General features: G+C 43.2%; 1 protein-coding gene across 1 annotated transcript in view; it reads left to right on the forward strand.

The window, feature by feature from the left end:
• Nucleotides 1-6473, forward strand: part of FAM227A (family with sequence similarity 227 member A) — a gene marked incomplete at its 5' end in the record, with an annotated part of 63606 nt that extends 57133 nt beyond the window's left edge. The window contains 2 exons of the mRNA XM_036250771.1: nucleotides 4536-4661; nucleotides 6362-6473. Of these exons, the coding sequence (XP_036106664.1) occupies nucleotides 4536-4661; nucleotides 6362-6473 (238 nt within the window). The remainder of the gene's footprint in view (nucleotides 1-4535; nucleotides 4662-6361) is intronic.
• Between the last annotated feature and the right edge of the window lie 9842 nt (nucleotides 6474-16315).

Consider the following 16315-nt stretch of genomic DNA (forward strand, 5'->3'; position numbering starts at 1 on the left):
CATATGTAGTGATGGCTCCTCTTTCATATCTGATATTAGTAATTTGTATCCTTTTTCTTTTTTTCTTAGTTAGCCTAGCTAGAGGCTTGTCAGTTTTTATAATTGATCTTTTCAAAGAACCAGCTTTTGGTTTTGTTGATTTTCTCTATTGATTTACTGTTTTTAATTTTATTTCTGCGCTAATGTTTTTAAAATGTTTGAACAGTTGGGTTTATTTCAACAGCTGATTTGAAACTCATGTCTTATGCAAGAGTACTACAGTAATTATATCAGGAATAGACAATTTCCTACTATGTGCTCTCATTTTTTATTATTTATTTTCTTTTACTTACTTTGGATTTAATTTTTTGCTCTTATTTTTCTAGTTTGCTCTTATTTTCTAGGGAAAACTTAGATGACTAATTGTAGATTTTCTTTTGTAATACACGTATATAATGCTATACATTTTCCTCTAAGCACTGCTTTCAGCATCCCCAAAATTTTAGTAAGATGTGTTTTCATGTTCATTTAGTTCAAAATATTTTTAAATTTCTGTTGAGACCTGTTCTTTGGCCCATGTAATATGTAGAAGTATGTTATTTAGACGCATGTTTTCTCTCTCGAGCAGGCCCACACCTTTCCCCTTGTCCTTCCCCCGGGCACGTTTCTTTGCCTTTCTTTTTCCTAAGCTCCAAGGGCCCTTCTTTTGCCTCTGTGCCTTGTTTCCTGAGCCCACACAGACTAGCTGGCTCACTTCTTCCAGAGTTCACTTCTTCTACCTCTGTGACTTTCGAAATAAACTTTTGCTTGTATTTGGGGGAAAAAATAAGTATGTTGTTTAATTTCCAAGTATTTTGGGATTTTCCAGCTCTCTGTTATTGATTTCTATTTGATTCCATTTTGGTCTGAGAACAGACATTGTATGACGATGTCAGTCCATGGGATGATGCTCAATCCACTGAGCAAGACTGTCTGAGTGATAATGACCTTATTTATTCCTGATAACTTTCCTTGCCTTAAAGTCTATTCTGTCTGAAGTTAGTATAGCTATTCCTGCTTTCTTTTGATTAGTGTTATTTTTCTCCATCAATTTACTTTTTTTTTTTTTTTTATCCTCACCCGAGGACATTTTTCCATTTTTTTACAGACAGAGTGGGAGGGAGAGAGAGGAAGAGAGAGAGTGAGAAACATCGATGTGAAAGGGACACATCGAGTGGCTGCCACCCGCATGACCAACCAGGGCCGGGGACAAACTGCAACCGAGATACGTGCCCTTAGCGGGAACCGAACCCGGGTCTCTCCGGACCGCAGGCGGGCGCTCTAACCGCTGAGCCAAACCGGCCAGGGCTCCATCAATTTACTTTTAATCTTAGAACTCTTTCTCTCTTTTTAAAAAATTGATTTTAGAGAGAGAGGAAGGGGAAGAGAGAGAAAAAGAAAGAAAGAAAAATCAATTTGTGGTTCCATTTATTTATGCATTTATTGGTTGAGTCTTGTATGTGCCCTGACCGGGGATCGAACCTGCAACATTGGTGTATCTGGATGACATTCTAATCAACTGAGCACTCACCCAGGGCATAACTCCATTCTCTTTTAAGAAGCATTTCCAGAAATCCCAAACATTTCCACTTATACCTCATTGCTAGAACATGACTACATGGCTATAACACCTTCTTCCTTTTTAAGGAAATATTATTTTATTTTATTTTATTTATTTTAATCCTCATCTGAGGATATTTTTCCATTTATCTTCAGATAGAGTGGGAGAAAGAGAGAGGGAGAGAAACATCAATGTGAGAGACACACATCAATTGACTGCCTCCCTCACAACACTGACCAGGGCCAGGAACCGAACCACAACTAAGGTACGTGCCCTTTACCAGAATTGAACCCGTGACTCTTTGGTTGAGAGCCGATGCTCAAACCACTGAGCCAAACCAGCCAGGGCAAGAAATATCACTTTTAAAAATGTTTTTATTGATTTTTAGGGAGAGAGATAGAAACATCGATGTGAGAAACATCAATCAACTGCCTCCTGCACGCCCCTTACTGGGGATTGAGCCTGCAACTGGAGCATGTGCCCTGACTGTGAATTGAACCCGGACCTCTCAATCCATGGGACAACCCTCAATCCATTGAGCCACATTGGAAGAACAGGAAATAGCATTGTAAAAAAACAATTTGAGCCCTGTCCGGTTTGGCTCAACTATTAGAGTATCAGCCCATAGACCAATGAGTTGCAGGTTTGATTCCAGTCAAGAGCACATACTTCAGTTGTGGTCCCAGGCCCTGGTCGGGTCGTGCGGGAGGCAACGAGTCGATGTGGCTCTGTCACATCGATATTTCTCTGTTTCTCTTTCTCTCCTTCCCTCCCACTCTATCTGATGATAAATGGAAAAATATCCTGGAGTGAGGAATAAAAAAACAAAAAAACAATTTGATCCCTGTCCAGTTTGGCTCAGCAGTTAGAGCGTCAGCCTGCAGACCAAAAGGTCATGGGTTTGATTCCTGGTCAAGGGCAAGTACCTGGGTTGCAGGTTTGAGCCCTGGCCCCTGTTGGGGTCGTTCAGGAGGCAAACGATTTATGTGTCTTTATCACATAAATGTTTCTCTCTCTGTCTCTCTCTTTCCCTTCCTCCCTTCCTCTCTTCTACTCTCTTTTAAAAAAAAAGAAAGGAAAAATATCCTCGGGTGAGGATTAACAACAACAACAACAACAAAACATTTTGAATGGTGAAGGGCACGTACCTCGGTTGCGGTTCGTCCCCGGCCCTGGTTGGGGTTGTGTGGGAGGCAACCAGTCAGTGTGTCCCTCTCATGTCAATATTTCTCTCTCTTGCACTGGCCGGTTTGGCTCAGCAGTTAGAGCGTCAGCCTGCAGTCCAGAGAGGCCCAGGTTCGGTTGCCGCTAAAGGCACGTACCTCGGTTGCGGTTCGTCCCCGGCCTTGGTTGGGTTGTTCGGGAGGCAGCCACTCGATGTGTCCCTTTCACGTCGATGTTTCTCTCTCTCTTCCTCTCTCTCCCTCCCACTCTATCTGAACAAAAAATGGAAAAATGTCCTCAGGTTAGGATAAAAAATATATATATATTTTCTCTCTCTCCCTCCCTCCCGCTCTATCTGAAGATAAATAGAAAAATATCCTTGGGTGAAGATTCAAACAAACAAACAAAAACAAGCCCTGGCTGGTTTGGCTCAGTCATTGGAGCATTGGCCTGTGGACCAGAGAGTCCTGGGTTTGGTTCCCTCTAGGGGCACATACCAACACAAAAAACAAAACAGAAACTGGCTCCATTGTTAAATAAAAAGGGGGAGGAGTGGATGATGTGTAACTAACAATCTCTGCCACAGATAGTTGGTGTTATATTCTTTACTTTAGAAATGAAGAAATCAAATCTTAGTGAGTTGAGGAATTTATCCAAGGAAAACTTCCAATCTTAAACCTTCTAATTTGAATTTTCCTTCAAACCAGAAAAAGACCACAATTTTTTATAATAGTTTATAAGCTTGAGACCCACCTGTTAGAGCCATGGAATCTCATAGGATCAACGGTGACTCGTTAACAGTTTTTCCGATACTAATTTTAGATTCTCAGAAGTATAAAAAGCCAACTCAGTCGAATTCACCAATATTATTGTTGTTCCCTAAGACTTTACTATCCTTCAACTACTTCTTAGTCAAGCTAACCCCTTAAAACCCAGCCCAGGAACCACCTCCAGGAAGTCTTCCCTGACTTGCCTACTCAAGGTACCCATTATGTGCCATGCGCTTTCCTGATCACACTCCACAGATCATAGCCTACTCTAGTCATTATTTGTTTGTTCTTCTCCCTAGATTAAAGGTTTATTCTTGAGGTTGGGAATCTTGTCCTAGATGACCTTGTTATCCCAGAGTCTAGTCTAGTGCCTGGCACCCAACAGGTCCTCAGTCAATGCTTAGAAAATAACTGAGGGAGCCCAGCCAGTGTGGCTCTCTGATTGAGCGTCAACCCATGCACCAAGGAGTGGCTGGTGCGATTCCCAGTCAGGGCACATGCCTAGGTTGTGGGCCCAGTCCCCAGTAGGGGACATGCAGGGGGCGGCCAGTCAGTGTTTTCTCTCATTGATGTTTCTATCTCTCTCTCTCCTTCTCCCTTCCTCTCTCTCTCAAATCAATAAAGAAAAAATATTTTAAAAAGAAGAAGAAAATAAATGAGAGCACCCTGGCCAGTGGGGCCATGCACCAAGAGGTCACTGGTTTGATTCCTAGTCAGAGCACATGCCCAGGTTGTGGGCTTGATCACCAGTAGGGGGTGTGCAAGAGGCAGCCTATCAGTGTTGCTCGCTCTCACTTCCTCTCTCTCTCAAAAAATCAATAAAAACATATTTTTAAAAAAATGTTTGAGGGAGTCATCTTGGTGTGTTCAGCACTCTGCTTCAGTTGTTTGCTATTGCCAGTGTTATTGATTTATAAACTTTTTTTTTTCAACACCTATCAAGATTCCAGTGAAAACTTTGAAGAAATCACACTGAATTTTTTTACCCGATTTTTGTTTATGTCTTTTTTGTTTCCCCACAGGAAGGAAAAGGGGGAGGAAGAAAAACTGGACTTGAGCTGCTGTCGCTTCTCACTTTCAAGGCCTGATGAAATCTGTTCCCTGGAACTAGAAGGTTCCAACAGAGCATCTGATATGTTTGATATCGGGTAGGTAGAACAACAACAGGAGAAAAAGCCCTGGCCGGTTTGGCTCAACTGTTAGAGCGTTGGCCCGTGGACCAGAGTCCCGGGTTTGGTTCCCACTAGAGGCACATACCTCCGTTGCAGTTTGTTCCCAGCCCCGGTTGGGGTCGTGTGGGTGGCAGTCAGTCAATGTGTCTCTCTCACATCGATATTTCTCTCTCTTATTCTCTCTCTCCCTCTCCTCTATGCAGAAATGTCCTCTGGTGAGGATAAAAAAACCAAAAAACAACAACAGGAGAAAAAGAAAATCCTGGTCAAAGACTGAAAAATAAAAATAACCATTCCCAGGATAAAAAAGAGAGTTCATTATTCATTATAATTTTTCCTCAGCTGAGTGAAAAACAGGAGTGAGGAGTTTTTTGCTTGGATGACTACACTTATTCATGCATTTATTCTTTTACCCATTATTTTATTTAAAATATTATATCTAACAATATTAAGTTATAATATGATGATAATGGCTACAATTTATTAGCTGGTTACTCTGTGCCAAGCATTAAGTTAAACAGGTTAGGAACATGTCTTCCTTTTAACCTTTAGAACAGCCACATAAAGTAGAGATTATCCACTGTGTTTTCTACAGCACTATGCCCAGGTTTGGAGAAATTTCAAAAGTTCCCAAGGGTAGACACCAGGTAAATAACAGTACCTAAGACACAGTCGCTATTTTCAGGAGGTTCACAGTCTGGTATAGAGAAGGCAGATGTATCAACAAATAAATGCTATACGTTCCAGAGGTGCTATTAGAGGGACAAAGAAGGCAGCAGCCTGGAGCCGTGCAGAAACACTTTACAGAAGTGGTGTGTCTTGACCCGAGTCGGGCGTTTGCCAGGCAGAGGGCAGGAGATGAGAAAAGGCACGATTCTCAGTGGTTGGAGCAGTGGAGGCAAAGGTTCAGAGGCAGGAGATCAAGAAAGTATGAGGTGCTTCTAGGAAAGGGGACTTGGAGAAGATCCCTGGACAAGTCAGGAAGTGATTTCCATTAAGCACTTCATTTTGTAAGTTGTGGAAAGCCATGGAAAGATATTAAACAGGGGAACCACAGGGTCATATGGATTTTATAAGTCCTGATGGCAGATGGTGGTCTTCACAAAGGGAGGATATATGTATTTGGGGGGATTTGCAAAGGCTCCCACAAATATTCTCTCTGTGGAACCCTGGCTCTACCTCTTGATCAGTAGTCCCCAGGCTTTCTTTTTCCCCCCTTTTATTGATTTGAAAGAGAGAGAGAGAGAGAAACATCGATGAGAGAGAACATCGATTGGCCGCCTCCTGCATGTCCCCCACTGGGGATCGGGCCCACAACCTGAGCATGTGCCCTGACTGGGAATCGAACCGGCGACCTCTTGGTGCATGGGTCGGCGCTCTACCCGCTGAGCCAAACCGGCCAGGGTAGTCTCTCTCTTTTTTAATCTGCCTATTTTTTCCTTTTTTCCTTATGTACTTATTATAATTTATCTCCAAATTCTCCCTTGGTTGTATAAATCTCCTCCCAGTACATTCAGACACTTGACATAATCTGTCAGTCTCACCTTCTGACCTGCTTCACTCTGGGTGGTTGATTTCTAGCTGTTTTTATAATGCTGGGGGTTCCCGTCTTCATTCTCTTAATCACACTGATTTTTTAATCTGTTTCTGTTTTTGTCTTTATGGTTCGTCCACAGAGAGGTCACCAGGAAATCGACACTAACACAGGAGAAAAAGGCATCTTTGACTAGCTCCTCACTTTCCAGCTCCTCTGGAGAAGTTCAAGAATTGGGAGAATTTTCAGAATGAAGCCTGCGCATGTTGTTAGGTTTAATCTAAAACAAACAACAAGATAAACAAAAAATAATACTGCAACATGTCTATTCATTCCCAGTCCATGGGACAAAGAATATTAAAGTTCACTTCTACCCTGGGCCAAAGTCAGGATTTAAAGATAAGTTAATTCACCTCATTCATTCATGCCTTTACTTACATGCTTTCTTACTTATTTATTTAAATCCTCACCGAGGATATTTTTCCATTGATTTTTAGATAGAGTGGGATGGTGGACACGAGAGAGAAAAATCTATATGAGAAAGACACATCAATTGGTTGCCTTCCGCACAACCCCAAGCCGGGCTGGGGATTATACCTGTAACTCAGGTATATGCCCTTGACCAGGAATCGAACCCACGATTTGGTTCAGGGCTACTTACTAATTTTTTTTCCTTTCCTTTATGGATTTCAGAGAGAGAAGAAATGAAAGTGAGAGAGAGATAGAAACATCAATGAGAGAGAACATCAGTTGGCTGCCTCCTGCATGCCCCCCACTGGAGACTGGGTCCACAACCTGGGCATGTGTCCCGACCGGGAATCGAACCGGCAACCTCTTGGTACATGGGTCAGCGCCCAACCACTTGTTTATTAATAACACCATGGAATATATAATATTATTATGTAACATAGTAATTATAGGAGACATCATTTATTAAGCACTTACTATGTGCCGAGTGCCCTGTTAAAACCTTTTTAAACAATTTCTCTGTTAATCTTCCTATGGCCCCCCGAGATGGTACTGTTACCTCTATTTCCCCTAGGAGGACACAGGGGCTTGGAGAGGTTGAGTAAATATTCACTAAGTGTCTATTCTATGTCATCCCTGCATTTGTCCCTGTGGATACAGAGATGAATAAAGACATAGTCTCACCCTGGCCGGTTTGCCTCAATGGTTAGAGCATTGGCCTGCAAACCAAAGAGTCGAGGGTTCGATTCCAGCTAAGGGCATATACCTCAGTTGTGGTTTGTCCCGGGCCTCGGTTGGGGTCATGCAGGAGGCAACTAATCAATGTGTCTCTCTCACATCGATGTTTCTCTCTCTTTCTCCCTCCCACTCTATCTGAAGATAAATGGAAAAATATCCTCGGGTGAGGATTAAAAAAAAAAATAGACACAGTCTCTGACCTTAAGGGGCTCACAGTCTAGAAGAGGAGGTAGGATGTATAAATAAAAAATGCATTAATGCTTTGCTAGAGACTTGTGTGGAATTTAAGAAAAACCAAATGGAGAGAGACTTCACTGAGGCCCAGAGGTCCTGGGCCATTGTGCAGAAGGATGTGCAGTGGGCTGAGAGGCTTAGCCAGTATCATTTTGGCCTCGGCACAGAGAGTGGCCTGTTCTGTGTTAGAACAGTTTGTTCGGCACAGCCAAGGGTGAAGAAATCATGCAGACAGCTGTTTGCCTGAACCAAGAAGCACATAAGTGCCTCCTTAGGACCTCTGGTGTCTCCCAGGGATATGCATCTTCACTTGAACCCTGAATGTAACTCTTGGTGACCTCCCTTGGAGAATATTACCCAGGTAAAGAGGCAGGAAGGGTGATTGAGAAAGGAGCTCAAGCTTTGGCCCCAGAAAATTCAGGGCTTTGAGTCCCCTGCCTTGCTTCATGATAGATGTATGATTTTAGCCCTAGCAGCAGTGTGACTTGACCTTTATGAACTTGTTTTCTTAAATACAGAAAGGAATGCCTGCCTAGAAGGCTAGTGTTGTGATGATTAAATAATATAATTTATGCAAAGTTCCTGACACAGCCTATTACACTTGGTAATTGCTACCAACTATTATTGTTGTTATCATTGCTGTTAAAAAGTATACTCTCCTGAAACCAGGACATGCTGAGCACCGGCCATGCATAATGTGCCATATGGCTCAGATAACCAGAGCACTCTCTTTCCTCCCCTTTGTTACTTAAGCCACAATCAACTGTTTATTGGCAGTTTTCTTCTAAGGAGCCATGCTCTCTCTCCTATTTCTGGGTCTTTGGCCTGTTGCTGCTTCTGTGCCTGGATATCCCTTCTCCCTCTTCCCTGTTAACTCCCAGTATTGCTAATTTCTGCTTCTCCTTCAGGACCCTGTGCAGATGTCCCCTCCTCCAGGAAGCCTTCTAGGAAACACTAGCAGCAAAGTTGACACGTGTCCCTCCAGTGTGCTCCCACAGCCTTTTATGCACACCCATTACAAGCAGTTACCATAGAAGATGTAATCTGTTCACTATCTATCTCTATAACTAGCCCCACTCAGAAGGATGGTCTCCTGGTTCTCTACACCCAGGGTAAATTGCATTGCTGTCTTTCAAGACGATCCTGTGCATAGTGCTTGGGTTCATCCTTGCATGGACCCTTTCCAGAAATTACTGAGGACTCATAACCATAGGCCTCTCAGGAAAGTCAAGATTAAAAGAGTTATCTTTGCTCTGTAAATATTAGAAGGGAAAATTATGGGGAAGAATGCTTCGCCCTTTATAAGGGGAGGGTTATAGAGCATTAAAGGGAACTAACATTTTTAGTGTTTCCTGTAACGTGTGATGGAGCAAATGAATAATTGGGTAATATTCCAGTTCTGTCACTCCCAATGTTATTGTGGACTAGTATTCTCAGCATGGAAGAAAGGAAATTCAGATGTTAAATTAGAAGAGATGAAGTTAAAAACCTGTAGTTCTGCCTGGCCAGTGTGGCTCAGTGGTTGAGCGTTGACCCATGCACTAAGAGGTCACCAGTTCGATACCTGGTCAGGGCATATGCCCAGGTTGTAGGCCCTAATCCCAGTGGGGGGCATGCAGGAGGGGGCCAGTCGATGTTCTCTCTCATTGATGTTTCTATCTTTCTCTCCCTCTCCCTTTCTATCTCTCTAAAAGCAATAAAGAAAAAATATTTAAAACAAAAACCTGTAGTCCTGATTTTTTTTTATTCTCACCTGAGGACATTTTTCCATTTTTTTGTTCAGATAGAGTGGGAGGGAGAGAGGGGAAGAGAGGGAGAAATATCGACATAAAAGGGACACATCGAGTGGCTGCCTCCTGCACGACCCAACCAGGGCCGGGGACAAACTATAACCAAGGTACATGCACTTAGCGGGAACTGAACCCGGGACACTCTGGACCGCAGGCCAATGCTCTAACCGCTGAGCCAAACCGGCCAAGGTTCGACTGTTTTTATAACAGCCAATCTGTACATCATAATCCCCCGAACCTTTTTTACCCATTCCCAACCCCCTCCCATCTGGCAACCATTAAAAAGGTTCCTCTGGCCCTGGCCGGTTTGGCTCAGCGGTTAGAGCGTCGGCCTGCGGTCCTGAGAGACCCGGGTTCGGTTCCCGCTAAGGGCGCGTACCTCGGTTGCAGTTTGTCCCCGGCCCTGGTCGGTTGTGCGGGTGGCAGCCACTAGATGTGTCCCTTTCACATCGATGTTTCTCTCTCTCTCTCTCTGTTTCTCTCTCTCCCTCCCACTCTACCTGAACAAAAAATGGAAAAATGTCCTCGGGTGAGGATAAGAAAAAAAAAAAAAAGGTTCCTCTGTAGCCCTGGCCAGTTTGGCTCAGCGGTTGGAGTGTCAGCCTGCGGATCAGAGAGTTCTGGGTTTGGTTCCCGCTAGGGGCACGTACCAAAAAATAAAATAAAGTTAACAATATTTTTAAAATAAAATAAAAAGGTTCCTCTGTATCTATGAGTTTATTTGTTTGTGTATTTTGTTTTTTAGATTCTACACATAAGTGGACTCATAAGGTATAGTGTTTCTCTGACTTAGCAGACTCAATGTTTTTCAACAAATACGTTGCAAGGGAAGACAAAGAGGGAAATCTATATATTAAAAGAGACAAAAGGAGCCCTGGCCATTTGCTCAGTGGTTAGAGAATCACCCTGTGATTGAGGGATCCCATTTTCCATTCCCTTTCAAGGACAAGTACCTGTATTGTGATTCATCCTCAGCCCCAGTGGGGGTCATGCAGGAGGCAGCCAGTGGATGTGTCTCTGTCACATCGATGTTTCTCCTTCCCTCCCTCACTCCCTCCCTCCCTCCCTCCCTCCCTTCCACTCTAAAAATCAATGGAGCCCTGGCTGGTTTTACTTAGTGGTTAGAGCATCGGCCTGTGGACCAAAGAGTCTTGGGTTCAATTCCCGGTCAAGGGCATGTACCTCAGTTGGGTTCAATCCCAGCCCCAGTCAGAGTCATACAGGAGGCAACCAATCATTGTCTCTCTCTCACATTGAGATTTCCCTCCCTCCCTCCCTCCCTCCCTCCCACTCTATCTGCAGATAAATGGAAAAATATCCTTGGGTGAGGATTAAAAAAAATTTTTTTAATTAAATAAAAAACAGTGGAAAAGTGTCCTCAGGTAAGGATTAACAACAACAAAAATTGTGTGTGTGTGTGTGTGTGGCATTTATGAGATAATTCGATATTTGAGTATCTGAATATTTAATATTAAAATTATGTTTAGGTGTGATGTTATGGTTGTTTTTAAAAAGAATCCTTTTAGAGATATATACTGAAGTATTTACATATGAAATTATATGACATATGGAATTGCTTCAATATAATATGAGGAAGGAAGTGGATAGAGGTATAGTGAAACAAAATAGGCCATGTGTTGAAAATTGTTGAAGCTGGCTGATGGGGATATTATACTAGTTTACTTTTGTTTATATTTGAAATTATCCATAATAAAAAATTAAAGGCATTTACTATGGACTAGACACTTTTTTTTTTTTTTTTTTATCCTCACCCGAGGACATTTTTCCATTTTTTGTTCAGGTAGAGTGGGGGGGAGAGAGAGGAACAGAGAGAGAGAGAAAAACATCGATGTGAAAGGGACACATCGAGTGGCTGCCACCCGCACAACCGACCAGGGCCGGGGACAAACTGCAACCGAGGTACATGCCCTTAGCGGGAACCGAACCCGGGTCTCTCAGGACCGCAGGCCGACGCTCTAACCGCTGAGCCAAACCGGCCCGGGCTGAACTAGACACTTTTAAACATATTATTATATATTATTTTGTCTTGTCCTATATCCCTATGAATGAGGTCCAATTTTCCCCATTTTCAAACTGAGGCCTTTCTTGGTTGTGGCCACCATTGCCCCGGCTTGGACTTTTACAGTATTCTCGTAGGTGTTCTCTTGCCCTCTTTCCTACCCCCTCTAATCCATTCTGCACACAGTAGCTCAAACACTCCAAAAGCATTGACCCCCTTAATTCTCACAACTCAGTACCAATATGATTCTTGTTTTTCAGATGAGGCTCAGAGAGGTTAAATAAATCCCCAAGACCACGCAGCTAGTAAGGCTGAATTGTCCTCAAAGTATGGCTTAGTTGCTTCTCGTATGTGTGCTTATACCATATTTCTAAAAATGGAAAATAAAATTGCATATAAATATACAGACTCTGCCAAACAGTAATTTAGCATATTGGTTAAGAGCCTAGACATGAGCAGACTGTGAACCCTGGACAAGTTATTTAACCTTGTGGTGCCTTAGTTCCATCATCTGTAAATGGAGATAATGTAGTTCCTACCTCAGGGTGTCTGTGTGTGGAATGGATGGAAAGCAGTAAGTGTTGTAAATGTTAGCTATCATAAAATATTACCTTCGGCTTCTTCCCTTTGCTTCCCAGAGCTCGTGTCTCCCTAGCACCTTTCACTCCAGCAGAACCACTTGCAGCTCCCTGAATAAGCTTGTGTGTTCCTTCTGTCTTTCCCACTGCCTGCCTGGCAAATCCTTACCTATTCTTCCAGCCCCAAATTAAGGGTGACCACCTCTGTGAGGATCCCCAGGGAGAGGTCTGCTTGGTTTCCAACTGCATGTATATATAATCGCTCTTATCTTGTCCTGTATATGATTATGTTTCTGTATCTATCTTCCCAACTAGACTCATGGCTTCTTGAGGGCAGAGAATTGTCTCTATCTCCATATCCAGCAGAGAGCTGGGACCACGTGTTTAATAAATGGTGGTTAAATAAACTGTCATGGGCATGCCTCCCTGGGCAGCTATGTGCTAAATGTGGGAGTTTTTCAAACTTGGAACTAAACCTAAATAAATGAGAAAGCCCCAAATGACTGGTATATATGTATGTATATATGTGTATATACTACTGTATTTGCCTATATACTCATCTGTAGCCCCCACTGGGATTTGTATCGTTTGTTGTTGAATCCCTAGCACCCAACACCTGGCACAGTATCTGACAAAAATTAATCTTTTGGCCCAGGCCGGTTTGGCTCAGTGGTTAGAGCGTCGGCCTGTGGTCCAGAGAGACCTGGGTTCGGTTCCCACTAAGGGCACATACCTCGGTTGCAGTTTGTCCCCGGCCCTGGTTGGGTCATGCTGGTGGCAGCCACTTGATGTGTCCCTTTCACGTCAATGTTTCTCTCTCTCTCTCTTTCTCTTTCTCTCCCTCCCTCCCACTCTGTCTGAACAAAAAATGGAAAAATGTCCTCGGGTGAGGATAAAAAAAAATTAATCTTTTGAATGAATTAAATATATTTACGGGGAGATATACCCAGTGAAATTCTTTTTTTTGTGATTACCCTTCTTTTTTTTTTTTTAATCCTCACCAGAGGACATTTTTCCATTTTTTGTTCAGATAGAGTGGGATGGAGAGAGAGAGAAACATCGATGTGAAAGGGACACATCGAGTGGTTGCCACCCGCACGACCCATCCAGAGCCGGGGACAAACTGCAACCAAGGTACGTGCCCTTAGCAGGAACCGAACCCGGGCCTCTCTGTACCGCAGGCCGACACTCTAACTGCTGAGCCAAACCGGCCAGGGCTACCCTTCATTTTTTTAGTTCTCTACTAAAGCATCTCTCAAATTTGAGCTCTTGAAACTCTAAGAATATATATCTATAGAGTTTCCGTTTGAGGAAATTCAAATGTACATAGTGGAATCATAAGCATCTATTTGATTATAAGGTGGTTGTCCACAGAGGGTCAATAAAGTGTAATGGTCTAAAATACAGATCTTGCCCTGGCCGGTTTTGCTCAGCGGTTAGAGCATTGGCCTGCGGTCGAGAGACCCGGGGTTTGGTTCCCGCTAAGGGCATGTACCTTGCAGTTTATCCCAGGCCCTGGTTGGGTCGTGCGTGAGGCAGCCACTTGATGTGTCCCTTTCACATTGAGGTTTTTCTCTCTCTCTCCCCCTCCCACTCTATCTGAACAAAAAATGGAAAAATGTCCTTGGGTGAGGATTTAAAAAATAAATAAAATTCAGATCTTAACAGTAATTCTACTGCCTGTTTGTTATTTCTTAAAATATAAAAATGACACAGAATTTTAAAATATTATGGAGAATTTGTGGACTCAATGAAGAATTTGAGAAATTGTAGAACCTAATCGACACAATTACTAATTGGTTACTAATTGACAAAAAAGTTCTGGCTTGCCATCTCTGTATCTAGCACTTTTATTATTTTATTATCCAGATTTAATTTCTTGATCCATCTGAAATTTATTTTGGAATAAGGTGTGAAGTATGGTTCCAGATGACTACCTACTTGTTCCAACACCATTCATTGGATTCATCATTTCCCCACTGATTTGAAATGTCACCATCATATTCAGCATTTTTGTATGATATGAAAAACGTCTTGTTTTGTTTCTTCTCTAATTTGAATGGAAAGGTCTTCAGATGTACTTTTTAACTACCCCAGGGTTCTTGTTTTTTAAAGTTGTATATGACCATCAGTATCATATTCAAACAAGATTTTTATCCTCACTTGATGAATGTTATTACCAAGCTCATTTCAGTTTAAGTGTACTGCATACAACCTTCAAATATTATGAACATTTCTCTCTCCCAGCTGTCACTACACCAAACTACATATGTTATATTTCCCTAAATCATCTTGCTGTGCTCTTTGCAGTTCTCCTGTACAGTTGATGTCTCCAACAAGTGGCTCAAAAATCACTATTTTAGGTGAGTCTTCAAAATGAAAGCCTATTATCACCATCCAGTTCATCCCAAAAATGAGCATTAATTTCCATTTAACACGAAGGACAGACTATGTTTCTGGAAAATAACAGATTTTGAAGACTTATGGCAATTCTTTGTTGGCTTTTTTAAACAAATCACCTGGGGGAGGGGGAGAATGCACTACAAAATGTCAATTGCTGTTGTGGGGAATTTTATTATTACTATTTTTGCTATTTGTTCCAGCAACATTCAGGCACTGAAGAAAAAGGGTTACCCTCTACTATATCTTGAACCCAAAAACCGTTTGTACAGATACTCATCCAAGATATATCACAGCCTCCACCTCAACAGATGCTCTTTCAAATGTTTCATGACTCCCCTCAACAGTAAGTCTGCATTTAAGGAGAGGAGGATGATGCTGCCAGAGATAGCTCTGCTGACATGAAAGCTGGCCCAAAATTTCTATTAAAAGCTGGACCGAAATATGTTTGGCTTCTGTTGTCTATTTAATATTTCAAGTTAACTTTGCGACAGGTCTTCGCGTCGCCAGCATATCATCCAGTACCCAGGGCCAGCGAACGGACAAGGGCACCAGGGCAGGATGCCATGCCTTCTTTGATACACAGAAAAGGCTGGGCATTGACTGAGACCACTGGATGACAATCCAAAGTTCTGAGCAGCCTCACAAAATTCCATCTCAGTGCCAAACTTTTAAAAAATAAGATAGGCCCTGGCCGGTTTGGCTCAGCAGTTAGAGCGTGGGCCTGCGGTCCAGAGAGAGCGGGGTTCGGTTCCCGCTAAGGGCAGGTACCTCAGTTGCAGTTTGTCCCCGGCCCTGGTTGGGTCGTGCGGGTGGCAACCACTCGATGTGTTTCTTTCACGTCGATATTTCTCTCCCTCCCTCCCACTCTATCTGAACAAAAAATGGAAAAATGTCCTTGAGTGAGGATAAAATAAAAAAAAAATAAAAAATAAAAAAAAAAGCAGCCCTGGCCGGTTTGGCTCAGCGGTTAGAGCATCAGCCTGTGGTCCCGAGAGACCCGGGTTCGGTTCCCGCTAAGGGCAGGTACCTCAGTTGCAGTTTGTCCCCGGCCCTGGTTGGTCGTGTGGGTGGCAGCCACTCGATGTGTCCCTTTCACATCGATGTTTCTCTCTCTCTCTCTTCCTCTCTCTCCCTCCCACTCTACCTGAACAAAAATGTCCTCGGGTGAGGATAAAATAAAAAATAAAAAGATAGGAGGTGCCCCTGAAGTTGGTGGCGTCTGCGGGCAGAGAACGAGTGCAAGAAAGAATATGCTGATTTCCAAGCGTCCGAATGCCTTCCAAAGGCAGCAGGATAAGCTAATAAAGGAGGGGAAGTACACGCCTCCACCCCCCCTCTAGGTGGAGGATCCCGGCCGGAGCAGAGCAGCTGCGGACGGCTGCAGGCTGATTTTCTCGTTCCTTCTCCACTGGAAAGTTTATGTGCTGACAACCTCTTTGTGAAAGTGTCTAAAAATAAAGGACTGCTCCATCCTAAAATACATAAAATTTCAAGTTAAGAGGAAGAAAGACGACCCTCCATCTTGAATGGGCCCTGGATGTCCCACTTGCAGACTGGAGAGTGGCAAATGGAGAGAGTCATAGAGAAGAGAAATAAGGAGATATTAGTGAAGCCGGGTATGAAACAGTGGGAGTAAAAGAGAAGACTTGAGCAGGGGGTAAAGAGGAACGTATTCGGCCTCCTATTATGATTAGGATAATCCTTCTGCACATCACCTGTCTTGAGATCTTCCACCTCAGTTGCCTCCCCGGGGTCTCTCTTCACCTCGGAACAGCCCCCACTTTAGGGCCTGCTTTCTCACAGCTGCGAGTCTTCACCTCCGTGCCCACCTCCGTCCACGCACCCTCTGATCTCGGTGCATCTGC

This window comes from Molossus molossus, unplaced genomic scaffold (genome assembly GCF_014108415.1).
Source record: "Molossus molossus isolate mMolMol1 unplaced genomic scaffold, mMolMol1.p scaffold_m16_p_10, whole genome shotgun sequence".
Classification (NCBI taxonomy): domain Eukaryota; kingdom Metazoa; phylum Chordata; class Mammalia; order Chiroptera; family Molossidae; genus Molossus; species Molossus molossus.